Source organism: Delphinapterus leucas, chromosome 18 (genome assembly GCF_059928025.1).
Source record: "Delphinapterus leucas isolate spDelLeu-1000000601 "Yukka" chromosome 18, BTC_Dleu_Yukka2, whole genome shotgun sequence".
Classification (NCBI taxonomy): Eukaryota; Metazoa; Chordata; class Mammalia; order Artiodactyla; family Monodontidae; genus Delphinapterus; species Delphinapterus leucas.
Genome location: NC_143146.1, coordinates 78,607,073 through 78,634,881, shown reverse-complemented (window position 1 = coordinate 78,634,881; position 27,809 = coordinate 78,607,073). Strand labels below are relative to the sequence as shown.

The following is a 27,809-nucleotide window of genomic DNA, read 5'->3' as shown; positions in this document are numbered from 1 at the left end:
GCAAAGGGAGTGACAATCTGGGCCACCAGGGAAGCCCGCAACTTACGGATAAGCAGAGTTTCACCCACAGAAGGAGGAGGATGCAGGACCATGGAGTTTTTGTTTGTTTGTTTGTTTTTGCGGTACGCGGGCCTCTCACTGTTGTGGCCTCTCCCGCTGCGGAGCACAGGCTCCGGACGTGCGGGCTCGGCGGCCATGGCTCACGGGCCCAGCCGCTCCGCGGCATGTGGGATCTTCCGGGACCGGGGCACGAAACCGTGTCCCCTGCATCGGCAGGCGGCCTCTCAACCACTGCGCCACCAGGGAAGCCCTGACCATAGAGTTTTTAAACTTTGATCGGAGCTATTTAGCGGAAGAACACAAAGAGATGCAGTCATTGTTCAGTTAAAGAATGTAATACGAATCTGCGGGGAGTGAAAACGCAGGCCACACCAGCACCGATACGGAAAGAAGCTCTTGGCCTGCAAGCCTGCGGTTCTTGGTCATGCTTTCCGCCTGTCGATGGTGCCTAGATGATCTCACCTGATGTAACCAAGATTGAGAGCTACGGGCCTCCCCAAAGCCTCTCAGCACTGCCAGTTACCTTCTTTCTTGAGGGGAATTTGTGGATTTCAGATAAGGATACCGAAATCGTTTTCTGAAACTTATCAATTATGAACACATAGCAGGGTTCTGCTCGCAAATAAACATGCAAACAAAAATAAGGGAGGCGAGGAAGGTCAAACCAGGTAGAGAGACGACTTACACAAAACCTGGAGTCGTGACAGGGTCTGCCTCTCCGGGAAACAGGAAGTTTAGAAAGCCAAGTCCCTGGAGGGATGGGTAGGAAGGAATTACAGGTGAAGCTGGTCGAGGCTGCTAGGTCCCAATGGTAAGTGTCCTTGTGCCAAGGCGAAAGCTGGTGTGTCCTCTCGAAACCCCCTGCATGTTAAAGTCCTGACCCCAAGGACCTCAGAATGCAACTGCACTTGGAGGTGATATTTTAAGGAGGTAGTTACGTTTAAATGCCTTCATTAGGCGGGCCCCAATCTGATATGACTAGTATCCTTACGCAAATAGGAGTTTGGGGACTTCCCTGGTGGTCCAGTGGTTAGGACTCAGCACTCTCACTGCCGTGGGCCAGGGTTCAATCCCTGGCAGGGGAACTAAGAACTAAGATTCCGCAAGCCACGTGGCATGACACCACCCCCCCCCCAAAAAAGTAAATGGATGAAAGAGGATGGCCTGTAAATTTTCTTTCTTGTATTATTCTTGTCAGGTTTTGTTATTTCTTTGATATTCATTCAATATCTTTGTCAGGATATTTTTCCCTTGTAAAACAAGTTGTGAAGTGCCCTTTTCTTTCTATTTTCTGGGAGTTTATGTTCAAGATGGGTATTATCTCTTCCCTATGGAAGATTTCACCAGAGAAGGGATCTGAGTCTGCAGTTTTCTTTGTGATAAGGCTTGTAATTTCAGAGTCAATTTCTTAAACAGAGACAGGCCATTCAGATTTTCTATTTTTTCTTGGGACAGATGTGGTAAGTTGTTTCTCAAGTGATTAGTCTATCACATCAAATTTGTCAAACTCTTTGACCTAAGTTGATCATAATACTTTCTTACGTTTTTAGTGTCCATAGGATCTCCAGTGGTTCTTCATATTGGTTATTTTTCTCTTTTTTGCTCCCTTGATCAGTTTCAATAGTGAAACTGAGTAGGACCCTGTGCCGCTTTCCTGGGTATAAACTTCTCCATGTTCCCCACCTTTTGTTTGTAGGAAAAGCTTTGATCTCCTAGGCCTTCCCCGAATTCCAAAGAGTAGACTCAAGCAGCTAATAATTAGCGAAGTGAGAAAATGCAGAAACAAGTAATAGTAGCTTGAACAACAGTTGAGCCATAAATCAGTTGCAGGACCTCTAGTTCCTCCTCAAGGGATGTAGGTAACAATCTGAGCAGAGCCTTGAGTCATTTCACAGAAACCAGGGCTCCACCACATGCAAACTGCTTAAAAAAGTCAGAGACCCAGGCAAACTGGAGCCAGACTGACAGAAATCTGTGTTAAGACCCAACCAATCAGAAGAACCATGAGCTGATCACACACTTAAGACTCTTACCCTAATTTTAGTCTTTAAAAACCCTTACCCTGAAGCCACCAGGTCATTCGGGGCCTTCGAGGGTTGGCTGCCAGGTCTCCTTGCTGGTGCCTTGCAAATAAATGCTACTTTCCTTCCCCACAAGCTGGGTCAGTGGATTGACTGCTGTGCCTCGGGCGGGCGACCCAAGTTCGGTTTGGTAAACTGGAGGTTTACAGTTCTATTAATTTGTAAGCACATGACTTATGAAAGTCTTTTTAACACGCGTGAGTGAGCTGTTTCTCGCATTTCCCGGGTTTTAGGTTTCCCTTGCTCTATCTGTAGGCGTGAACTGGAATAACTGCTCTTCACTCCAAATGTGACTTCCAGGGCAGTGATGCATAACCATCTACTCTCCAAGCTTAAAAGCTCAGCTGCTGGGACTTCCCTGGTGGTCCAGTGGTTAAGACTCCATGCTTCCACTGCAGGGGGCACGGGTTCGACCCCTGGTTGGGGAACTAAGATCCCGCATGCTGTGCGACGTGGCCAGGAAAAAAAAAAAAACCACCACAACTGAGCTGCTTAAAAAAAAATCAGTCATAAGCTTTTGAACACCTTCTCTAGTCCAGAATATCACACCACTATTTTCCCAAACTAACTTCTCACTTTCTCAAAAACAAAGACTTGCGTATGTGGCTCAGATTATTCTTTCAACTCTGGTTAACTTCTCAAATTCTTAATTTCATCCTAACGTGGTCACACTTTATAGTTCAACATTATAAGAGATATGCTCCACTTCTCAAATTTTGTACTTCATGTTGTCTTTATCCACCACCTCTTTCCCTACGGCCTACCACTGATGCCAAGGAGCTGGAGTTTCAACCTCAAAGCAACGGGGAACTTCAGGGCTTTGAAACAGAAGTGATACGACCTAAAATGATACAGCGTCACTCCCTCCACCAAACCTGACTGAGCTCTTTGCTCCAATTACTCATTCACTTCTCCATCCTGTACAGCGAACTATAACTTATACATACACAGTGGCTATTAGCAACTCTTACTTGACTACAGTACTGAGTAAGGGAGGGACAGGGGATCACAGGAAGAAAATGGCTCAAGGTAAGAGTCTTTTTTAAAATTATTTTTAATAATTTATTTATTTTTGGCTGTGTTGGGTCTTCATTGCTGCATGCGGGCTTTCTCTAGTTGCGGGGAGCGGGGGCTACTTTTTGTTGCTGTGTGCGGGCTTCTCATAGTGGTGGCTTCTCTTGGTGTGGAGCACAGGCTATAGGCACGCAGGCTCACTAGTTGTGGCGCACAGGCTTAGTTGCTCCGCAGCATGTGGGATCTTCCTGGACCAGGGGTTGAACCCGTGTCCCCTGCATTGGCAGGTGGATTCTTAACCACTGCGCCACCAGGGAAGCCCCAGTGTAAGAGTCTTAAAGACAGCAATTTTGAAAATCTGAGGTTTATGAAAAAAATTCAGTTGTGCTCTGTGAGATGACAAAACCAATAAATTGCCACTTCTTGAGGGCTGTTATTCTGAAACTGCCCTAATTTTTGATATTAAATTTGTAGTAGGAGATAATTTTTTTCTATTGTCTTTTCTCAGTGAAATTAAAATGATGGAAACAGACCTTGGGTATGTCCAGATCAGAGGTGACAAATCCTGCAGCAGGCGAGTGGGGGACGGTAAGCAGGACTTTCACTTACTGTTTTCTTCCTTCCTTAAGGTGGGTCCATACTAATTTTACAATGTGAAAAAAAGAGCTAGATAAGGAAAAAGAAACTAAATGATTCACCAGGCTAGAGAGATTCACTTTTATCATCTTCTGAATTTACAGCTTTTTCTTCAACATCTCATTATGAAAAATTTCATACACATCAAAAAGTTGAAATTTACAGTGAACACGGATAAACCCAGCACCTACGTCTTTTGAATTTTTCACATTTAACTCATTACCACGTGCCTCATAGGTGTGCCTGCAGTATGCTGAAGAAATGTAAGAAGTTAAAAGTTGAGGATCTAATTTTGTCTTCTCAATGGATAAAGTGGCCACTGGTGGATTTCATTAGTTTGCTCAGATACACAAGCGTCTATCTAAGACAATCACATAACAAATCTGTCATTTGATTAACAGGTAAGTGTTCATGAAATAACAGGCACAGGAACCATTTGCAGAGGGACTTCAGAACTGCATATGCTCAGAGTATCCCCACAGGCCTCTAGAGGAGGCTGGATTTTGGAAACACCCCAGAGCCCCATTCAGACCCAAATATGAAAGACTGAAATGGTCCAGCTGTCAGAAAACAAAATGGTTATAAACGAATGAGAATGATCTTCCTGGTTATTCCCCAAACACTTTTCTGCGCTGGCCTCGCCTACAGAGTCTGCAAGCGCTCCCGTGTTGGCCCTACCAAGGACGCATCTCGATCTGCTCAGGCACCGCTCACAGGAAAAGCCTTGAAACAAGTGTATGTAAGGATGGGATACACAACAGAACTGCTGTCAGAAACCAGAAACAAAGGGAGAATTAATCAATACATGGTGAAGGGAACACTGACTAACCAACTGAAAAAACTGACACCCTTAATTTTCGTAAGTGTATTTTTCTTTCAGATGAAAAGAAAAAAATGCCACAACACAAAAAGGTTAACTTACTATATTTTTATTTTAATATTTCTTATATTTGTACCAACATAAAAATAGGTATACACTCTTTATGCTTATAGTTTTTACATGACAACGAAAGCTAAAACATTTAAAAATTAAGTTAAAACAAAACAAAACCAATAAAACACAAATTCCTCACTTTAATCTATTTAACATGACAAATGATGCTGCTTTGCTCAAATAATAAAATAACATTTTGCCCAAATGAAATAAACCATAAGTATTTGGTTTAATAGCAAAAAGCTGCAGTTTCAGATCCCCGTTCTGTTTCTGAATAACAATGCTTGTTCACCTAAGTACCTTGTTCGACTGGTACTGATAAATTCAAGTCTTTCCCTCCCTCTTTCAGAGTATTAGCCACACCAGTCAAATGTCAGTCCTGAAGTGCCCATTTTATTATTTATTTATTTATTTTTGTGGTACACGGGCCTCTCACTGTTGTGGCCTCTCCCGCTGTGGAGCACAGGCTCCAACACGCAGGCTCAGCGGCCATGGCTCACGGGCCCAGCCGCTCCACGGCATGTGGGATCCTCCTGGACCGGGGCACGAACCCATGTCCCCTACATCAGCAGGTGGACTCTCAACCACTGCGCCACCAGGGAAGCCCTGAAGTGCCCATTTTAAAAGGTGTGAATTGAAAAACTGAAAAGATCAACAATTGCCTTCACTGAAATCGGCATTAATCACACAAATCCAATTAGCGTTAGAACCTGGAGCAGAAGCCATCTTCACTAGTTACTTGCTATGATACTTATTGCTAATGAGCTGATGAACCACTCCGTCTGGGAGCCTCAGCACAGAGGCACCGACTGTCAGGGTACAGGTCTGAGTAAGTGTGCGACCTCATCAGGTCAGATCAGGTCTAAGGTGTACAACAGCTTCACGCCCTCCTTTCCCATGTTCTCCTGTAATCTGTGTTCCACAGTTTTACTTTTTTTCAAATCAGATTTTAATTTTGAATATTTAACACTATTGTTGATGTGCATTTCACTCTCCTCATGTTTGCTAAGAATATGTGATAAATGCTGCCAATCTTTGCACCCATTCTCATTCTTTAGTTGATTTTTTCCTTCCCCAAAGAGTTTGCAATATAGACAAAACACAGAATCTTTCGAGGTCGAATAAAGCAACCAGGATCTAGTGGTTTTTTCACCATTTGGAAGAATTCTTGTATAGTAAGTTTCTGAAAACTTCCTCCCTGTACTGTCCTTTGGAAAGTTAAAATTTCTCACTTGAGGTGGATCATTTTCAACTAGAGTGTCCCTTTCTTTAATACTCAAAATTCGGGGCCATGTACCCGGATCTGCAGAAAGCACAGCTGGTATAATGGAGTCTTCTGCTTGTTTCTCTTCCAGTTGCTCTTGAAATTTATCAGCTATGGTTGACACAGAAGGAGGTAAATTCACATCCTGTTGGACCAATGGTGTATCTTGGCTACATTCTGCTGAAACTTGTAGTTCTGAAGTCTTTTCCTTTTTCACTGGTATTTTTTCTATTTTTTCCAAAAGTATATTCAATGACCCATATAATTCTCTTTCATTTCCTTCTCTAACAGCATTCCTTTTTCTGTTTTCTGATGCTAGCACTTTTTTTGAGTTTGCTTCCATCATCTGAGGAAAAATAGATTACAATTTTATTTTAAATTATTAACACTGAAAAAAATTAATGTATATACAAATGCCCAATAAGCACATGAAAAAGATGCTTATCATTAATCATCAAAGAAATGCAAATCAATACCACCACATACCCATTCACACCCACTAGGATGGCTATAATGAAAAAAGAGATGATGACAAGCATTAACAGAGGTGTGGAAACACTGGAACCTCCTCCGGCGCTGGTGGCCATGTAAAATGGTGCTACTGCCTGGGAACACAGGGGCAACTCCTCAAAGTTACCAACAATGCAAAAATGAAGACATATGTCCACACAAAGACTTGCACAAAGTGTTCACAGCAACACTAGTCACAGTAACCAAAAAGGAGAAGTAACAATGTGGTATTATCCATACAATGGAATATTATTTGGCAATAAAAGTTAAGTGCAGTAAAGATATATGCTATGACTTGGATGCACCTTGAAAACAGTTATGATATGTGAAAGTCCGTCACAAGGTGCCACACAGTGTATGACTCCATCCCATGAAAAGACACATTAGCTCTCTGGAGTCAATAAAATAAAAATGCAAAAACAGTCAAAATAACACAGGTGCATACACTATGAAGGACATCCTGCTAGCTGTAACATTTTAGTACAGGGACCACGGTATCCAACGGCGCTCAAGGAACTAAGAGCATTGTTCTGATTCAGTCCCGAACGCAGACACAGCGCTGAGCTGAGAGAAGCAGGAGTGACACGATCAGGTTTGTGCTCAAGAAAGACTGCTCTGATGGCACAGCCGTCTCCGGTGCTCAGGAAGGCCGGGGTACAGACAGGCCAGGAGGCTGGGGGGCAGTTTGGGCAAGAGGGGAGGGTGGGCACGTCGAGGGTGTGGTGCTGGAGACAGCGCCGGGAGAGGGTAGGGAGTAGAATATGGGTTAGCTGGTAACTGAGCGGCTCTGGGGACGAAGACAGAGGAGCAAACGTAACCGAAGTTTCTGCCAGGATGGGGGAAGTTTCTGACCGGATGGGGCTGTTTACTGATTTGGGAAACAAAGAAGGAAAGCAGGTTTGGAGTTTCAGTTTTAGACACAGAGTTTGAGATACCTGTGGAACATTCAAATGGAAATTAGATGGATGTACTAGTGTGAAACTGAAGAAATACGATCTATAGATATATTCCGGAAGTCATCAAAATATGTATTCACTGAAACTATGGGATTGGATAAGACTATACCAGAAGAGCATATTTAAGAAGAAACAGAACGCCAAGGACTGTTAGAGTTTTTTTTTTTTTTTTTAACATAACCAAACCCAAGCCTTGGGCTTATTTCTTCCCTTCCTGAGTTTCTTGGTAGTGAGTAGGCAGTCAAGTTGTTATAATTCCCCACACATCTAAGACACATCATTCTGGAGATCACTAAATTGAATCCAATGTAGATCCCAGCCTCAGGGAACTCATGGCGTTCGTATAATTAAATGCTGGTATCAGATGCACTAGAACATATATACTATGTACATTTTTTTGGCCACACCACGCGGCTTGCGGGATCTTACTTCCCCCCCACGTTAATTAAGGTTTCAGGTGTGAGGTCAAATCTAGCTGTGTGACTTTCGGTAAGACACTTCTCTGAAATTCAGTATCTTTAACATAGTTCAAAGGTTTTATTTATTTGAAATTGAATATACATTTAATAAAGAACATCAACTAATGATACCTGGCTAATTAAAACAAATAATTAAACTAATTAACACCCCCTTTCCCAGAAGTTAACAACTTTCAACATTTTTAGCTGATTCTTTTCGTGTTCACTTCCAAATATCAAAATAACATGTTTGTATTGCTTTTACTGATTTTTCCTCCCAGTTTTCGGCATCACTATTGACTTATCAACGAGGAAGATGCACAATTAGTTCTCCTTCTCACTGTGCTTATCACACACACTCACCCTCCAGCCACCTACTCATCCTTCTTCAACTCTGGCACCACTGATACTTGGCCAGATAATGCTTTGTTGTGAAGGCCTGTCTGGCCCCCTCTCAGTGATGCCAGGAGCACTCTCCCAGTTGTGATAAAAAAAAATGTTGGAAGACCTTGACAAATGTCCCCAGGGGGACAAAATCACCCCCCATTAGGTCAGTGGCCAAGACCCAGATTCCATCTTTACACTGATGACTGTGCATGCTATTCTGAGATAAGCCACTAACTGATAAGCCAGTTTTTCCTTAAGGTCCTCATGTATCACCAAGGCTTTCTATCGTGAAGGCCTGCCACTAACCACTTATAAACACTAATGTGGTACGGGGAAAGCACATTTACAAAACTTCTGTATTATACAGAAATATCATTCCTGTACTTGCCAACTGCTTATGAGCTATGCACATGACTGACACATGCACGGTAGAAGACAAAAAGACACTTTTGGGGGGGATCAGAGTGGCAGCCAGGATAGTTATTCCAGCAATTCTGAATAAGTGGCTGCTGCCTGTTTTGACTATGTTCACTTTCCCATTTGTACCCCCTCCGGGGTTCGTTTAAAAGTAAAGACTGATAAGCTATGAGCCATCCTTATGTTCTTCAGAGGGTAAGCAGTGTATCTGTCTGAAGTTTATGAACTCATTGTTCTTAACTGAGCAAAAGCACAGAGCCTAAGCAGGTACAGGTCAATCATCCACACACACATACACACCCACGTACAAATATGATGACCTAAGATAGTTACTTATTACCAAAGCAGAGAGTATTTTTTTAATTTAACCTTTTATACCCAAAATATTGTCATTCAACATGTAATCAATATAAATTTTTTTGAATTTTATATACAGTAGGTTCTTATTAGTTATCTATTTTATACATATTAGTGTATATATGTCAATTCCAATCTCCCAATTCATCCCACCACCACCACCACCCCTGCCACTTTCACCCCTTGGTGTCCATACATTTGTTCTCTACATCTGTGTCTCTTATTTCTGCCCTGAAAACCGGTTCATCTGTACCATTTTTCTGTACCATTGTTCTCTACATCTGTGTCTCTTATTTCTGCCCTGAAAACCGGTTCATCTGTACCATTTTTCTGGCCAAGTATTAGTGAGTTAATATACAATATTTGTTTTTCTCTTTTTGACTTACTTCACTCTGTATGACGGTCTCTAGATCCATCCACGTCTCTACAAATGACCCAATTTCATTCCCTTTTATGGCTAAGTAATATTCCATTGCATATAGGTACCACATCTTCTTTATCCATTCGTCTGTCTATGGGCATTTAGGTTACTTCCATGATCTGGCTACTGTAAATAGTGCTGCAATGAACACTGGGGTGCATGTGTTTTTTTGAATTATGGTTTTCTCTGGGTATATGCCCAGTAGTGAGATTGCTGCACCATACGGTAATTCTATTTTTAGTTTTTTAAGGAACCTCCATACTGTTCTCCATAGTGGCTGTATCAATTTACATTCCCACCAACAGTGCAAGAGGGTTCCCTTTTCTCCACACCCTCTCCAGCATCTGTTGTTTGTAGATTTTCTGATGATGCCCATTCTAACTGGTGTGAGGTGATATCTCATTGTAGGTTTGATTCGCATTTCTCTAATAATCAGTGATGCTGAGAAGCTTTTCATGTGCCTCTTGGCCATCTGTATGTCTTCTTTGGAGAAATGTCACTTAGGTCTTCTGCCCATTTTTTGACTGGGTTGTTTGTTTTAATATTGAGCTGCATGAGCTGTTTATATATTCTGGAGATTAATCCTTTGTCCATTGATTCGTGGACAATATTGCAAATATTTTCTCCCATTTTCTCCCATTCTGAGGGCTGTCTTTTCATCTTGTTTATAAAAGCTTTTGCACAACAAAAGAAACTAAGTTTCATTAGGTCCTGGTTGTTTATTTTGTTTGTTTGTATTTCCATTACTCTGGGAGGTGGGTCAAAAAAGATCTTGCTGTGATTTATGTCTTCCTATGTTTTCCTCTAAGAGTTTTATAGTGTCTGGCCTTACATTTAGGAATTTAATCCATTTTGAGTTTATTTTTGTGTATGGTGTTAGGGAGTGTTCTAATTTCATTCTTTTACATGTAATTGTCCAGTTTGCCCAGCACCACTTATCGAAGAGGCTGTCTTTTCTCCATTGTATATTCTTGCCTCCTTTATCAAAGATAAGGTGACCATATGTGCGTGGATTTATCTCTGGGCTTTCTATCCTGTTCCATTGATCTATATTTCTGTTTCTGTGCCAGTACCATACTGTCTTGATTACTGTAGCTTTGTAGTATAGTCTGAAGTCAGGGAGCCTGTTTCCTCCAGCTCCGTTTTTTTTTCCCCCTCAAGACTGCTTTGGCTATTCAGGGTCTTTTGTGTCTCCATACAAATTTTAAGATTTTTTGTTCCAGATTTGTAAAAAGTGCCACTGGTAATTTGATAGGGATTGCATTGAATCTGTAGATTGCTTTGGGGAGTATAGTCATTTTCACAATATTGATTCTTCCAATCCAAGAACATGGTATATCTCTCCATCTGTTTGTACCATCTTTAATTTCTTTCATCAGAGTCTTATACTTTTCTGCATACAGATCTTTTGTCTCCTTAGGTAGGTTTATTTCTTAGGTATTTTATTCTTTTTGTTGCAATGGTGAATGGGATTGTTTCCTTAATTTCTCTTTCTGATCTTTTGTTGTTAGTGTATAGAAATGCAAGAGATTTATGTGCATTAAATTTGTATCCTGCAACTTTACCAAATTCATTGATTAGCTCTAGTAGTTTTCTGGTGGCATCTTCAGGATTCTCTATGTATAGTATCATGTCATCTGCAAACAGTGACAGTTTTACTTCTTCTTTTCCGATTTGTATTTCTTTTATTTCTTTTTCTTCTCTGACTGCTATGGCTAGGACTTCCAAAACTATGTTGAATAACTGTGGTGAGAGCGGACATCCTTGTCTTTTTCCTAATCTTACAGGAGATGCTTCCAGTTTTTCACCATTGAGAATGATGTTTGCTGTGGGTTTGTCATATATGGCCTTTATTATGTTGAGGTAGGTTCCCTCTATGCTCACTTTCTGGACAGTTTTTATCATAAAACTGTCAAAAGATTTTCTCCATCTTTTGAGATGATCATATGGTTTTTATTCTTCAATTTGTTAATATGCTGTATCACACTGATTGATTTGCGTATACTGAAGAATCCTTGCATCCCTGGGATAAATCCCACTTGATCATGGTGTATGATCCTTTTAGTGTGTTATTGGATTCTGTTTGCAAGTATTCTGTTGAGGATTTCTGTATCTATATTCATCAGTGATACAGGTCTGTAATTTTCTTTTTTTTTTTTGGTGTCTTTGTCTGGTCTTGGTATCAGAGTGATGGTGGACTCATAGAAGAGTTTGGGAGTGCTCCTTCCTCTGCAATTTTTTGGAAGAGTTCGAGAAGGATGGGTGTTAGCTCTTCTCTAAATGTTTGATAGAATTCACCTGTGAAGCCATCTGGTCTTGGACTTTTGGTTGTTGGAATATTTTAAATCACAGTTTCAATTTCATTACTTGTGATTGGTCTGTTCATATTTTCTACCTCTTCCTTGTTCAGTCTTGGAAGGTTATACCTTCTAAGAATTTGTCCATTTCTTCCAGGTTGTCCATTTTATTAGCATAGAGTTGCTTGTAGTAGTCTATCTTAGGATGCTTTGTATTTCTGCAGTGTCTGTTGTAACTTCTCCTTTTTCATTTCTAATTTTATTGATTTGAGTCCTCTCCCTCTTTTTCTTGATGAGTCTGGCTAAAGGTTTATTAATTTTGTTTATCTTCTCAAAGAGCCAGCTTTTAGTTTTATTGATCTTTGCTACTGTTTTGTTTCTATTTCATTTATTCTGCTCTGATCTTCTATGATTTATTTCCTTCTACTAATTTTGGGTTTTGTTTGTTCTTCTTTCTCTAGTTCCTTTAGGTGTAAGTTTAGACTGTTTGAGGTTTTTCTTGTTTCTTGAGGTAGGCTTGTATTGCTATATACTTTCCTCTTAGAACTGCTTTTGCTGGATCCCATAGGCTTTGGATCGTTGTGTTTTCATTGTAATTTGTCTCTAGGCATTTTTTAATTTCCTCTTTGATTTCTTTAGAGATCTCTTGGTTATTTAGTAACATATCGTTTAGCCTCCAATGTGTTTGTGTTTTTTACATTTTTATCCCTGTAATTGATTTCTAATCTCATAGCGCTGTGGTCGGAAAAGATATGATTTCAATTTTCTTAAATTTACTGAGGCTTGATTTGTGACCCAAGATGTGATCTATCCTGGAGAACTTTCTGTGTGCACTTGAGAAGAAAGTGTAATCTGCCGTTTTTGGATGGAATGTCCTATAAATATCAATTAAATCTATCTGGTCTATTTTGTCATTTAAAGCTTGTGTTTCCTTATTACTTTTCTGTCTGGATGATCTGTCCATTGGTGTAAGTGAGGCGTTAAAGCCCCCCACTATTATTGTGTTACTGTCAATTTCCTCTTTTATAGCTGCTAGCAGGTGCCTTATGTATTGAGGTGCTCCTATGTTGGGTGCATATATATTTATAATTCTTATAAATTCTTCTTGGATTGATCCCTTGATCATTATGTAGTGTCCTTCCTTGTCTCTTGTAACATTATTTTAAAGTCTATTTTATCTGATATGAGTATTGCTACTCCAGCTTTCTTTTGATTTCCATTTGCATGGAATATCTTTTTCCATCCCCTCACTTTCAGTCTGTATGTGTGTCTAGGTCTGAAGTGGGTCTCTTGTAGACAGCATATATATGGGTCTTGTTTCTGTAACCATTCAGTGAGCCTGTGTCTTTTAGTTGGCGCATTTAATCCATTCACGTTTAAGGTAATTATCTATGTGGATGTTCCTATGACCATTTTCTTAATTGTTATGCGTTTGTTTTTGTAGGTCCTTTTCTTCTCTTGTGTTTCCCACTTAGAGAAGTTCCTTTGGCATTTGCTGTAGAGTTGGTTTGGTGGTGCTGAATTCTCTTAGCTTTTGCTTGTCTATAAAGCTTTTGATTTCTCCGTTGAATCTGAATGAGATCCTTGCCGGGTAATCTTGGTTGTAGGTTCTTCCCTTTTATCAGTTTAAATGTATCATGCCACTCCCTTCTGGCTTGTATTCTGCTGAGAAATCAGCTGTTAACCTTATGGGAGTTCCCTTGTATGTTATTTGTCGTTTTTCCCTTGTTCTTTTCAAGAATTTTTCTTTGTCTTTAATTTTTGTCAGTTTGATTACTATGTGTCTCAGCTTGTTTCTCCTTGGGTTATCCTGCCTAGGGCTCTCTGTGCTTCCTGGACTTTGGTGGCTATTTCTTTTCCCATATTAGGGAAGTTTTCGACTATAATCTCTTCAAATATTTTCTCGGGTCCTTCCTCTCTCTCTTCTCCTTCTGGGACACCCCCTATAATGCGAATGTTGTTGCGTTTAATGTTGTCCCAGAGGTCTCTTAGGCTGCCTTCATTTCTTTTCATTCTTTTTTCTTTATTCTGTTCTGCAGCAGTGAATTCCACCATTCTGTCCTCCAGGTCACTTACCCATTCTTCTGCCTCAGTTATTCTGCTACTGATTCCTCCTAGTGTATTTTTCATTTCAGTTATTGTATTGTTCATCTCTGTTGTTCTTTAATTCCTCTAGGTGTTTGTTCTTTAATTCTACTAGGTCTTTGTTATATATTTCTTGCATCTTCTTGATCTTTGCCTCCATTCTTTTTCTGAGGTCCTAGATCATCTTCACTATCATTATTCTGAATTCTTTTTCTGGAAGGTTGCCTATCTCCACTTCATTTAGTTGTTTTTCTGGAGTTTTATCTTGTTCCTTCATCTGGTACAAAGTCCTCTGCCTTTTCATTTTGTTTATCTTTCTGTGAATGTGGCTTTCCTTCCACAGGCTGCAGAATTGTAGTTCTTCTTGCTTCTGCCGTCTGCCCTCAAGCAGAAGGTAGTTTTGACATGTACTCTTTTGAAACGATAACGTGACTGCAATCTTCTATAAGCCGCACCCAAAAGCTTTGTTAAATATGAGGCATAATATATACAAAGAAGATAATAAAGATAACATAAATAAGCCTTCCTTGCAAAAACTAAAAAATCAACTATGGGTATCCACTGTTTCCTCTACTGTGCAATAAGCCTCGCACTTCAGAGTTACTTTTCCTTAAAAGCTAACCATTTAAACCCTCGTCCAGTGAAATGGGGTTAAGAACATTCCTGGTTTTACATTGAGGATCCATATTAAATTAATTTTTTTTAATTAATTTTTTTGTGGGATAATCTGAGGCCTGGCTTATTTATGTCCATACCAACAAAAAAAATTGTTCCAGCACCATCTGCTGAAAAAAATCTTGCTTTTCCCATCCAAATGATTTTGTACTTTCTTCTAAAATCAACTGACTGTATTTGTGTGCTTCTATTTCTGGCCTGCCTATTCTATTGATCTATTTGTTTATATGCCAATACCATACCACCTTGATTACTATGGCTTTTTAATGTCTTTTTTCCCAGGTTTACTGAAGTATAATTGATAAAAACTGTACAAATTTATGGTGTATGATGCAATGTTTGAGGTTTTTAATGTCTTGAAATCAGGAAGATGACACTTCCTTAATCCCTACCTCACACCATACACAAAATTAACTTGAGATGGATCACAGATGTAAACATAAAATCTAAAACTAAAAAGCTTATAGAAGACAACATAGGTAAATATCTTCATAACCTTGGTAGGCAGAGTCCCTAAACAAGACACAAAAAGTACTAATCAAAAAGGCAAATAGTAAACTGGACTTTATCAAAATTTAAAACTTGGGCTTTTCAAAACCAACATTAGGAAAACGAAAAGACAAAACACTGTCCAGGAGAAAAATCTTCCAAACACATTTATTTTGCAAAAGATATGTATCCAGAATATATAAAAAGAATTCCTACAACTCAATAATAGAAAGACAATCCAATAAAAAAAATGAGCTAAAACTTGAATAGATACTTTACAAAAGAAGATATATGAGTGATGAGAAAGGAACAGTAGTTATCAGGAAATTAAAACCACAATGAGATAATCATTTCATACCCACTAGAATAGATTAAATCAATACAGACAACACCAAATTTTGTTGAGACTACAGAATAATTGGAACTATCAAGTTGTCAGTGGGAGTGCAAAATGGTAGAGAAAAGAATTACTCATTGTAACGTCTGCAAAACATAGACTTAAAACAAGCTTACTTACAACAATTAATTTTAATACTCATTTGAGTATGAGATGAGAGATTGACAGAAATGGAACCATATGAGATTCTAAGATAAATATGCTTCATGTAAGCTAACAAGGGAGAAGTTACTGCAAACTTGATCATTTAAAACTCATTAAAAAAGAATTACCTGTTTATATTCGTTAACACAACTTTGACAGCAAAATCTCATCTGCTGACCTTCAATGACTAGGAGATTGTTTCCAGCACCTTTGCTGGGCAGGTACTCCCCACACTGCTCACAGCAATTCATCACTAGACCATTGGCCAACCTGTACTTGTTAAAGCACTGGTTACTGCACAGCTTATGTGTTACATTGTTAACGCTGACTTCATGCCGAATCTAAAAACAAAAACCAATTTATTAAATAAATGAACTGGATTAGCACCATACACGAGATACCTAGTTTTTTCAACAGAAATAAGGAACCTTTAGTAATTTCTCAGTGGATGAAACATTCACGTAAAAGACTTTACAAAAGCACATTTCACTATTCTTTCATTTTTATCTTTGATTTCTTTGTAAAATTGTGCTTTGATTTTATAAAAGGAAAAATAAGATTAATAGAACAAAAAGCAACAAAATCAGACATTTAAGAATTACAGGGGCTTCCCTGGTGGTGCAGTGGTTGAGAATCCGCCTGCCAATGCAGGGGACATGGGTTCGAGCCCTGGTCCGGGAAGATCCCACATGCTGCAGAGCAACTGAGACCTTGCCCCACAACTATTGAGCTTGCACTCCAGAGCCTGTGAGCCACAACTACTGAGCCCACGTGCTGCAATTACTGAAGCCCTCGCGCCCAGAGCCCCTGCTTTGCAACAAGAGAAGCCACCACAATGAGAAGCCTGCGCAACCACAATGTAGCCCCCACTTGCCACAACTAGAGAAAGCCCACGTGCAGCAACAAAGACCCAACACAGCCAAAAACAAATTTAAAAAATAAATTTATAAAAAAAAAATTACAAGAAATGGTTAGCAGGTTTTGATATGACCTGCTTAAAAATAAGTGGATTGGGAATTTGTAGGTATTATAAACTTCACTGCCCTAGAAAACTGGGGTGGGGGGTGGGCGAAGGGAACCAGTATCACCCACATTCAGGATGGAGTCTGTATATACCTAAGTTCTTGCTTTGCTCAGCTCTATGGTAGCTGAGATAAAATTGTGTCTGGGATTTACACGGCTTCAGGGTAATCCAGACCAAATTCAGTTACCAAAGACCATGCTAAGTGGGGACTCCCTGGATGCCTGGGAAGATGGCAGTACCGCCTAAGAAGTGTGAAATGACCTACATACTTTCACTCCACCTGTTCTACGTGTTCTTGTAGGACTGGTTGTTTCCTTCATGTCCTGAACCTACATTTTCATTTACTGTGGCTAATAAGAACAAAATCCACCATAAAACTATTGCTCTCTTTATGAGTACATTCAGTTCCACACAAATGGATGATTACCCCCCATACTATGGGGTGGGACATTTGTTATGAGACAATTCTAACATATGCTTATTCTTCCCTTCAACTTCACTGAGACTCATCCATTAGGTAGATGGCAGAACATATAATAGCACCTAAAAGTTAAAATTATCGCTGTTAACCTAGATAATAACTTAAGATATAAAATCACAGACCTCTGTTAGTTTACTGCAGATTGTACATCTTGATTTATTCAGAACTCTTTTTCGAAGATTCTGGTTATTTTCATAGGGAGACAAAGATGTACCACAAAATTTTTGGAAGGATTCACTTGACTCCCCTTGAGGAACAAGAGTAGCCTTTTTTGCAGGTGCACCTCTGAAACACAAGGGATAGACACAATTTAAGAACACTGCATTCTTATTTTTTGGCCATGCTGAGTGGCTCATTTCCCCCACCAAGGACTGAACTCGGGCCATGGCAGTGAAAGCCCAGAATCTTAATCACTAGGCCACCAGGGAACTCCCTAAGAACATTGCATTTTAATAAAAGTCAAATATATATGAACAATAATTGACATTTTTCATTTTCTCATGATTTAATCCTAAGAATCAACTATAATTTTTGGACCTAGAAAAATCCACATTTTGGTTTAACTGCTAACAGTTCCTAAATAATATGGTAAGATATTCAAAGATAAAAATATTTTGTTGTCACAGGTTATGACCTTTAGAACCTTGCCACAGGTTATGACTTCTAGAAGCATTCAAAAAGGGTGTTAGCAACCGGGTAGAACCAAGGTAGAGGATGGGGAAGGGGGTGAGGCAAAGGCAGTGGTGGGGTAGGGTTGATTTATTTCTATACCTAAACTCTATTTTCCTGCCAAGAGTAAGTACAATACAAATAACCCACAGCTCTGACATATGCTAGGACAACTCAAGCTCCATAAACTTGAAGAAACCTGTGCATCAATTCTATCCATGAATCTTCCGCAACTCTCTAAGTACATTCAGGACACAAATTCCAATATCCAATCATATGGATTGGATACTGCCAGTATCCAATCATATGGAAGCATGTTGAAAGGTACAGCTTACTTTTTACATGTCACCTTGCGTTTCTTTGGAGTACGCTTATGAGAGAAGGAAGAGAGGCAGGTGGTAGAACAGAAGAGGTGAGCTGATCCTTTTCGCTGATAAGCTGTCTGTCCCTTCTGTAAAGGCTTTTTGCAGTTTGCACAAGTGATTTTAGCTGGTTTAGTGGGTTGCTGTTGGACAGAAGGCTGGAAGGTCTGTTTAGGAAGTGAGTCCACTGGTGATAAAGAATCCACCCCTGGCTGTTTCTGATTACGGGGAAAGGATGCTGACTGGGAGATCCAAGAATCTTAAAAAATAAAACACATAAGAAAAGTCACGGAACAGTTAAAAACTCCCATCAGAAAAATATTTAAATTTTTCATTTTGCACAAGTCTAAGAGAATAGTGAGGAAGCCTTGCTGTACAACCCCAGGGGGACTCTCCCCTTTGTACTCTAAGTGAATGATGCTCTATTGTGCCAACACTGGAAATGGCAGCCCCGGAATTGTGCAATGCGGTAGCCAGCATCTCCAAGTCAGACCCTCTGTGCTAGAGATTGTGCAAGTAATTTAAACTAGGTCTTGGTATTCTCAGCTACAAATCACAATGATACCCAACCTATCAGTGTTATGAAGGCTAAATGAGAGGGACTTCCCTGGAGGTCCAGTGGTTAGGACTCTGCGCGCTTTCACTGCCATGGCCCAGGTTCAATCCCTGGTCGGGGAACTAAGATCCCACAAGCTGTGCAGCAGGGGAAGAAAAAAACTACATGAGATAATGCATATAGTAAAGCATTATGTTCTGTAAACAGGGTACTTCCTAAGGCACTTTTTCTTTTCTAAGACAAAAGTATTAATACATTATAAAATAAAGCAAATATACAAATATAAAGATTATAGTCTGGTGTATGATACCCATTTTCATAACAGCTTCCCCCTTAACATTTTATTATGAAAAATTTAAAGCATATAAAGCTGAAAGAATTTTACTGTGAAAAATATGTCCATCATATAGATTTTATACTATTTTACTTTTTGCTTTATCATGTTTTCTATTTATTCACCCCGCTAAATAATCTATCTTCTCTATGTATTTCAAGTAATTTGTAGATATTAGTGCACTGCCCTCCAAAATACTTGCAAGTACATGTAATTTAGACATAGCATTTTAAGGCAACTCTGTCTACAATTACCTGCCAGCCTTCTAGACTATTTCCCAGGCATTAGTGTAGGTGGTGGATTACACAGGAGACCCAACTTTCCTACCTTCACACGGGGACTCCATCGTATATTACTGTTAGCTTCAAAATGGTACAATATTATGTACAGGTAATAGTGCCTCTCAAACCTTAACATGCATACGATCACTTGGGAATCTTGTTTAAACAGAGATTCTAAATCAGTAAGTCTAGGGAGGGGCCTGAGATTCTGCATTTCTAACTACCTCTTGAGTAATGGTGAAGCTTTGAGAAACAAGGCCCAAGAGCACTGAATTATTCTGTCATCTCTCTTCAAACATAGCTTTTGTCGTTAGGTAAAGGTCTATGGCCCCTCCACCTATTATAGCTCTAAGCGCCTCTCATACTACCAACACTAACAACTCTGTTTTCACTTCTAAATTCCTACCCATTGCTGCTTCTAATTTTGTCCTTTTCCAGATATTTTTATCTTAACAGGCAAAACCAAAACAGAACAAGTAACCAAAGGAATTCTTTCACTCCGCAGAAAGATACGCTGGCAAATATGAAGTATATTCCATAAAGTTTTGTTTTTGTTTTTATTTTGGCTGCATCACGCAGCTTGTGGGATCTTAGTTCCCCGACCAGGGATTGACCCTGGCCCCGCAGCAGTGAAAGTGTGAAGTCCTAACCACTGGACCACCAGGGAATTCTCTGGGCTTTTTAATTTTTTTTTTTTTTTTTTTGCAGTACGGGGGCCTCTCACTGTTGTGGCCTCTCCCGTTGCGGCGCACAGGCTCCGGACGTGCAGGCTCAGCGGCCATGGCTCACGGGCCCAGCCACTCTGCAGCATGTGGGATCTTCCCGGATGGGGGCCCGAACCCGTGCCCCCTGCATCGGCAGGCGGACTCTCAACCACTGCGCCACCAGGGAAGCCCTGGGCTTTTTAATTTTGTACACTTACCCATACTTAAAGGGGATAGAGTTATATATAATTATGTAAAGTGAGACATCAACTATACTGCTCAATAGATTCTGCAGGTTTTTTTTCACTTTAGCATTGGTGCATACATAAATAAAGCAAATGTTTTCTTTGCTTATACTGCAACTACTGAATTTCTCCTAATTTCAAAGTTTCTTATTTCATCAAATTCTTATTTTATCGTGTTAGTGTCTACAGGCTAAATAAAACAGGGTCCCCAACCCCTGGGCCTGGGACCAGTAGCAGTCCAAACGAGCACAGCTTCACCTGCCACCCCCCATCCCCCCATCGCTTGCATCACCTCCTGGAACATCCTCCACCCCCCACCGTCCGTGGAAAAACTGTCTTCCACAAAACCAGTCCCTGGCGCCAAAAAGGTTGGGGACTGCTAAAATGAAAGGTCTCTCAACCAAATTCTTCCATGCTCTATTCCCAGAATAAATTTTAAGAGACGGGGCCCAGAAGGATTTAATCCAAATCCCTCCTTATATGCAAGGAAAATAAGGCCTAGAAGCTAGAGGTGATTTGCCCAGAATTCCAGTAAGTACCAGATCCACTATTTGAGTTTTAGATATTCTTTTTTATTTTATTTATTTACTTATTTTTTGGCTGCATCAGGTCCTAGTTGCGGCGTGTGGGCTCATTAGTTGCGGTGTGCGGGCTCTCTAGTTGTGGCACGCAGGCTCCAGAGCTCGCGGGCTCAGTTGCCCTGCGGCATGTGGGATCTTAGTTCCCCGACCAGGGATCAAAGAGGTGCCTCCTGCAATGCGAGACGGATTCTCAACCACTGGACCACAAGGGAAGTCCCAAGTTTTACAGATTCTTGATTTCTTCCTGCATCTAAACTCTTCTGCCTAAAGAACAACCTTTTAGTATTTCTTTAGTGTTGGTCTGCTAGTGAAGTTACTTCAGTGTCTCAGTGGGGTTTTTAGTTGTTAAAGAGTAACACATACACATGAAGTTTATAATCTTAAGTGCACAGCTCAATGACCATCTTCACAATGAATATGTACTTCTATGACCACCACCCAGATAAACACACAGAAAACTTCCAGGATCCTCATGTCTTTTCCATGCAGTCACTCCCCTCCTTTCCCACAAGCCATCCGTATCCTCACTTCAAAGATAAGTTCTGCCTTATTCTGAACTTCGCATATGAAATCACGTAGTGTGTACCCTCGTCTCAACATCTCATCTGTTTCATTCACACTGAAGGTAGTTGTTCATCTGTTTCCATTGTTGGCTATTCCATTGTGTGGCTGATACTATTTATCACTCTACTGCTGATGGACATTTCGATTGCTTCCAATTTTTTTTTGGTGGGGGGACATCAAAGGTTTATTGGGTAGGGGTTATTGGGTTTATTGCCCACAGCAAAAGTTCCTGGAGCAACACCCCACTGTGTACGACAGACAGGAGGCAGGACATGGGAGCAGTCTTTGCTACTCAGGGGAGAAGGAGGCTACCATCTACAGGTGGATGATTGCTTCCAATTTTTGACTATGATTTCTCTACATGTCTCTTAAGGGTCTCTTGGGTATTTATCCTGCTCAGAATTTGTAAAGGTTCTCGAATTCAAGGGTTGATGTTTTTCTCCATTTTAGAAAATCCTCAGTTACACCTCTTCTGCCTCATTTCTTTTTTTCTCTTTCTGGGACATTAATTACATGTCCTTTTCATCAAATGTCCTAAGTCTCTTACATTCTTTTCTGTATGTCCCCCCTTTTGGTTCTGGCTCAGTCTAGATAATACTCTGATACATACATTCACACTCTCTTCAGCTGTGCCAAACCTACAGTTAAAATGTAGACTGTCTGATACTCCTAGTACCTGCACCCCTTGTGGGTTCATTTCTATTGTCTGCTTTTTCTCTTATTTCATTACATGGCCTGCCTCCTCATATCCCTAATAGTTTTACATGAAAAACTGAAAAAAAAAAATTGAGACTCTGGATTATGTTAGCATCCCCAATCCAAAGGTCGATATATATATTTTTTAAATCAGTGTCCGTCTTTGTGGGCCCCTGTGAGTCTGTTGAAAGTTCCCCTTAGATTCGTAGCAGCCTTTTCTGGAACTGAACACATACCCGTTAGAGAAAAGCAACCCCAAGTAAGAGATGACTCCTCTGAGGCTCCTTCTCAGATATGAGAAACATTTTTTTAGTGTATTTGTAGCTCTGTGATGCTTTCGATATTTTATATGTTTTGTCTCCCTGTCCCCCATTATTCTCTGCAGGAGGGACAGGAGTTACCTATCGATTATTAGTCTAAAGTCTATTATTATCAGAAGAAGAACTTCCTAGAATCAGTATCATAGCCAGAAATGTTTATAATCCAACAAAAATACAACACAGATGCAAGAACAATTACTAAGTCTGAGTATTTTCTTTGATGAAATTTTGCTGTTTACATAAAGATACATGATGGCTGAAGAACTTTCACTGAAATACAGTCTACCCTAAAGGTTAATGAAAAGATTAAATGACTCAAAGGTCCATTCTAATGGACATGATCTTATTTTCATAAGATATTACACAGTTTTATTTGTACTTTATGCAGAGCCATAATTTTATAGGATAAAATTTGAACCTTTAAGCCCTAGATTCAAATACAACTCAACTCCAGAAATCCTCATCTTGCTCTTATTTTTTTTCTTTTTTCTGTGCTGGAAATCCTTCATTCTATAGAAGTGGGAAGCACACAGCAACTAAAGTAAGACACTCTGGGGGAGCTCTGACTCTAAATAATAACAACAATTACAATAGTAATACAATGGTCACCATATTATTCTGTAAGTCTTCTGGTAAAATTGGTTAATTTTACAAAAGCTGACAGCAAGCAAAAACAAAATTTAGGGTTAATACTAAAATTAGACAGCTTTCACTATGCTACATCCAACTTAAACAAAGAGTGAAAAGAGCAACAAGAAGAAGACAGTCCTGGGGCTTCCCTGGTGGTGCAGTGGTTAAGAATCCGCCTGCCAATGCAGGGGACATGGGTTCCAGCCCTGGTCTGGGAGGATCCCACATGCTGCGGAGGAACTAGGCCAGTGTGCCACAACTGCTTAGCCTGCGCTATAGAGCCCATGAGCCACAACTACTGAGCCCACGCGCCACAACTACTGAAGCCTGTGCCCGTGCTCCACAACAAGAGAGACCACCGCAATGAGAAGCCCGTGCACCGCAACGAAGAGCAGCCCCCGCTCACTGCAACTAGAGAAAGCCCGTGGGCAGCAACGAAGACCCAACGCAGCCATAAATAAATAAATAAAAATAAATAAATAAATAAATAAATAAATAAATAAATAATAAATAAATAAATAAATAAAGACACTCCTTTTTGACAAGTGACTCCACCTTTCAGAAAGCTTCAGACACATCTTCACCATCACTCTTTACCTGACAACTCTGTAGACCCTCTTTTTAGAATTCTGGGCCAAATGGTATTATTTAAAGGATAGGGCCTCCCTGGTGGCACAGTGGTTAAGAATCCACCTGCCAATGCAGGGGACATGGGTTCGAGCCCTGGTCTGGGAAGATCTCACATGCCGTGGAGCAACTAAGCCCGTGCACCACAACTACTGAGCCTGAGCTCTAGAGCCTGCGAGCCACAACTACTGAATCCCACGCGCCTAGAGCCCATGCTCTACAACAAGAGAAGCCACCACAATGAGAAGCCCGCGCACAGCAACAAAGACCCAATTCAGCCATAAATAAATAAATAGATTTATTTTTTTAAAAAATAATTAAATAAATAAAGGATATAATTCTGTAGCTTTTTTCCCCCGAAATAGAACTTTAGAGAACCCAGGAACACTGTAAATTCATCCACACTTCAGAGATAACAGAAATTCATTGCCACAGCACAAACAAAATAGTTTAAATGTAGTTAAGAACGTCTTCATATATATGAATGAATGTCAGGGGAGTCCTTTAATGCTTTTTGTCTGTTACTTTTAAAAATCATTGATACCTCATGGCATGAGAAAATTATCACTGTAATATAAAATACAGTTTTGAATTAATGAGATAAAAGGATGACAAGAATAAAAATACATCCAAGAGCAGTCAAAACTACTTTCAAACAACTTTTGCTAGTCTCAATTATGTCCACAATTTGAGTGGAGCAACAGTATAGCATCTAACTACAGTATGCTTTTTTACAGTTAAGTATCAGTCTATGTGCTATGCTTTTAAATTGAAAAGCATGTTATTGATCCACTTCATCATTCAATACACAACTTCAATTTACTCCAGAAGGTGAAAAACGGTCAAGGCTGAAACATAAAAGAAATACATGGCAAGCCTTCTGGCTTTAACTTCACTTAAGAGCTTATATGTACATAAGATGTAATTCATGCTTGCAAAAATATACATGTAAAATTTAGGAAATAATTACAAAACAAAAAATAAGAGTGAAAGAAACAAATCAATTACACTGCAATAAAAAATTTTAAAAAGAAGAGTGAAAGAAACAGAGATCCAAAAGAATGATTTTCAATGGACATTATTTTAAGTCTTCAACATCATCTTCAACCGCTTTTAAGCTTAACACATCACTCAATATAGAAATCACAAGTTTTTTATATTATTTTTCAGGTTTCACTCAATTAATAAAAAAAAGATGTACATAGTAATAAGTAGATGACAAACATAAATGAACAAATTCATAAAAAGTCTGCAAAAGTATTTTTAAAAGTTCAATGATCATTAAGAGGATATCACCTCTAAATGATCAGTTTAGCAAACACTAATAATACTCCTACCCTTGAGGAGAGCTTACAATATTATAACAACAACAAAAAAAAAAACCCATAATTTTTTGGTGAGGACCATTCTGTATTAACCATGAAAAGCTTTAAAAATATGTTGACATTTGACTTGGCAATTTCACCTACAGAAACTTTTCACTAGAAAATATGTGTGACAAACTTAAGAGATATTCATGAGAAACCTGTTTATAACTGCAAAGACTAGACACAAGCTATTAAATAAATTATGAACATAAAAAGCTTACTATATTTGACATAAGCGAATACGCTAAATCATGAAATGTCAAATGCTTCCCCTCCACCCCAGGTCAAGAACAAGACAACAGAAGGCGCTTTCACTGCTGAGTGCCTGGGGTTCAATCCCTGGTTAGGGAACTAAGGTCTTGCAAGCCGCGAGGCATGGTCAACAAAAAAAAGAACAAGACAAGACTTTATACTCTGATCACTTCTACTCAACATTACATAAGAAATAAAAGGGGATCTGCCAGGCCAAACTATTTCCATAATAAAACTAAGATTATGTGCCTTTTTCATGGTGTTGGCATCTGCACTAATGGTGCAGAAGCAATGATGTTAGGTAAAACTGCTGGCAGTGGAACCAAACTGTACTAGTAAAATTTTCTTCACTATCAGGCACTTGCACAAAAGAAAGAAAAAGTAGCACCTGTACTTCCTATTGTTCTTCCAACAACAACTGGTCACCACAATTCTGATGCTATAACTACCTGGAGTCAGCACCAGCCCCCATTTTGAAGGCAGAGTCCACAAGACTGCCCTCACTTTACATGCCACCTGGACTTCTGGCCAACTGGCTGTAAATCTGGGAGGTTCCTAAGGCCCCTTCAGATTCAATAATTTGCTAGAATGATTCAGGGAACTCAAGAAAGCTCTATACTTATGATCAGTTTTATTTAAAGGATACAAATCAGGACCAGCCAAATGAAGAGACATACGGCGTGAGGAAGGGTCCCAATGCCAGAGCTTCTGTGCCCTCTCTCTGAGGAAGCGGGTAGCGTCATCCACCCGGCACAGATGAGTTTTTACTGGGTTTCATCGTGTGGGTGTGACTGGTGGGATTATTCGCTGCGTGTGACTGGACTCAATCTCCAGCCTCTCTCTCCTCCATGGAGGCTGGGCTGGCTCAAAGGCCCAACACTCAAATCACACGGTTGGTCTTTCTGGTGACCCTCAGCCTTAATCATTAGTTATTAGGAATCTGGTAAATTTCAAGGATTTATTCTCTCTCCCAAGAACCAGGGACAAAGGCCAGTGAAATTATTTATTATGCAACAGAAGACCCTTAGTGAAAAGGTAAAAATTAGTATTAATTTTACTAAATTTCAGCCTCTGACTACACCTTAATACTCTGTATGATGAACAGGGAAGCATCCAGAAGCCACTTCTGTTTCATACCAAAGAACAATGAGAAAGAGTGGAAAAGCACTTGTAAAATTGTTGCACTGCAAGCTGAACTAGCCTTAAAGGAATGACAAAACAAACTGGTTATTGACATTTTCTTAAAATAAGCCTTTCACTTCAAAAAAATAACAGTATTTGTTGCCAGTGAGAAAATTTGAGCTTTCGAGTGAAAATCAGAATCTTTGAAAACCTGCATCCACCACTGCTAGCGTGACAGCTTTCTAAGGTGTCAACATTTAGAAGACCTAGGTAACTCAGTGAATCAATACTTTCCAAATAATTAAAGCACAATGTTACCAAATCATACAAAGGTAAAATTCATTCAAAGATAAATGAATTTTAATGTAATAAAGCATGAAAGGTTCATTATATAGTTTCAGATTCCACACTGTAAGAACTTTTAAGAAACTACCACTTATCAAGTTTTGGTGCTGTGTCAAAAGGAAAAGGAAAAAACTATCCATAATTAACTAAAAAGGTTACTAAAATATTGTGCCATTCTACAGCCACATATGTATGTGAGGCCAGATATTCTTCTTACACTTCAAACAAAAGAAGATATTGCAACACATTCAATGTAGAACTAGATTTGAGGAGCTAGATATACCTTGCTGTTTTCTATCAAGCCAGACTTCCAAAAAATTTGTGGCGCTTTCCTGGTGGCGCAGTGGTTGAGAATCTGCCTGCTAATGCAGGGGACACGGGTTCAAGCCCTGGTCTGGGAAGATCTCACATGCCGCGGAGCAACTAGGCCAGTGAGCCACAACTACTGAGCCTGCACGTCTGGAGCCTGTGCTCTGCAACAAGAGAGGCCATGATAGTGAGAGGCCTGCGCACCGCGATGAAGAGTGGCCCCCACTCAATGCAACTAGAGAAAGCCCTCGCACAGAAACGAAGACCCAACACAGCCAAAAATAAATAAATAAATAAAATTTAAAAAATAAAATGCTTTATAAAAAAATTTAAAAAAAAAGATTTCTGTAACTGTAACACATCACTTTTCACTAAATTTCTTTAGTGAAAGTAGTTATCTTTCATTAAAAATATGTCACATAATAATTTTGTTAAATGAATAAATACCTTTTAAATTTATGTTTTAATTTCTAATATGATAACAGATTAAAAACAAAACAAAAAACTTTGGGATCCTCAATCACTTCCAAGAGTGAAACTGAGACCAAAAAGTTTGAGAACTGTCCTATAGAAATTAATAAACAATATAAACGAAGACATTTAGTGTGTAGAGTTTCAATAGTAAAAAATGAAAAGCCATATAAATGCTTAAAAAGTAGAGGAATAAATGTCTCAGACAAAGGAATATTTTATAGCCACTGAAACCTCTACTTTTAAAATGACATAACAGGGGCTTCCCTGGTGGCGCAGTGGTTGAG

The 27,809-nt window shown here is 39.6% G+C and overlaps 1 protein-coding gene across 2 annotated transcripts in view; it reads right to left on the bottom strand.

The window, feature by feature from the left end:
* Positions 1 to 4,704: 4,704 nt before the first annotated feature.
* ZMYM5 (zinc finger MYM-type containing 5) overlaps positions 4,705 to 27,809 on the bottom strand; it is a 32,754-nt gene continuing 9,649 nt past the window's right edge. For both annotated transcript variants that reach the window (XM_089899790.1, XM_089899791.1), the window contains 4 exons: positions 18,092 to 18,377; positions 17,210 to 17,372; positions 15,711 to 15,923; positions 4,705 to 6,335 (listed from right to left, as the gene is read on the bottom strand). In XM_089899790.1, coding sequence (XP_089755916.1) covers positions 5,577 to 6,335; positions 15,711 to 15,923; positions 17,210 to 17,372; positions 18,092 to 18,377 — 1,421 coding nt within the window. In that variant the 3' untranslated portion in view covers positions 4,705 to 5,576. The remainder of the gene's footprint in view (positions 6,336 to 15,710; positions 15,924 to 17,209; positions 17,373 to 18,091; positions 18,378 to 27,809) is intronic.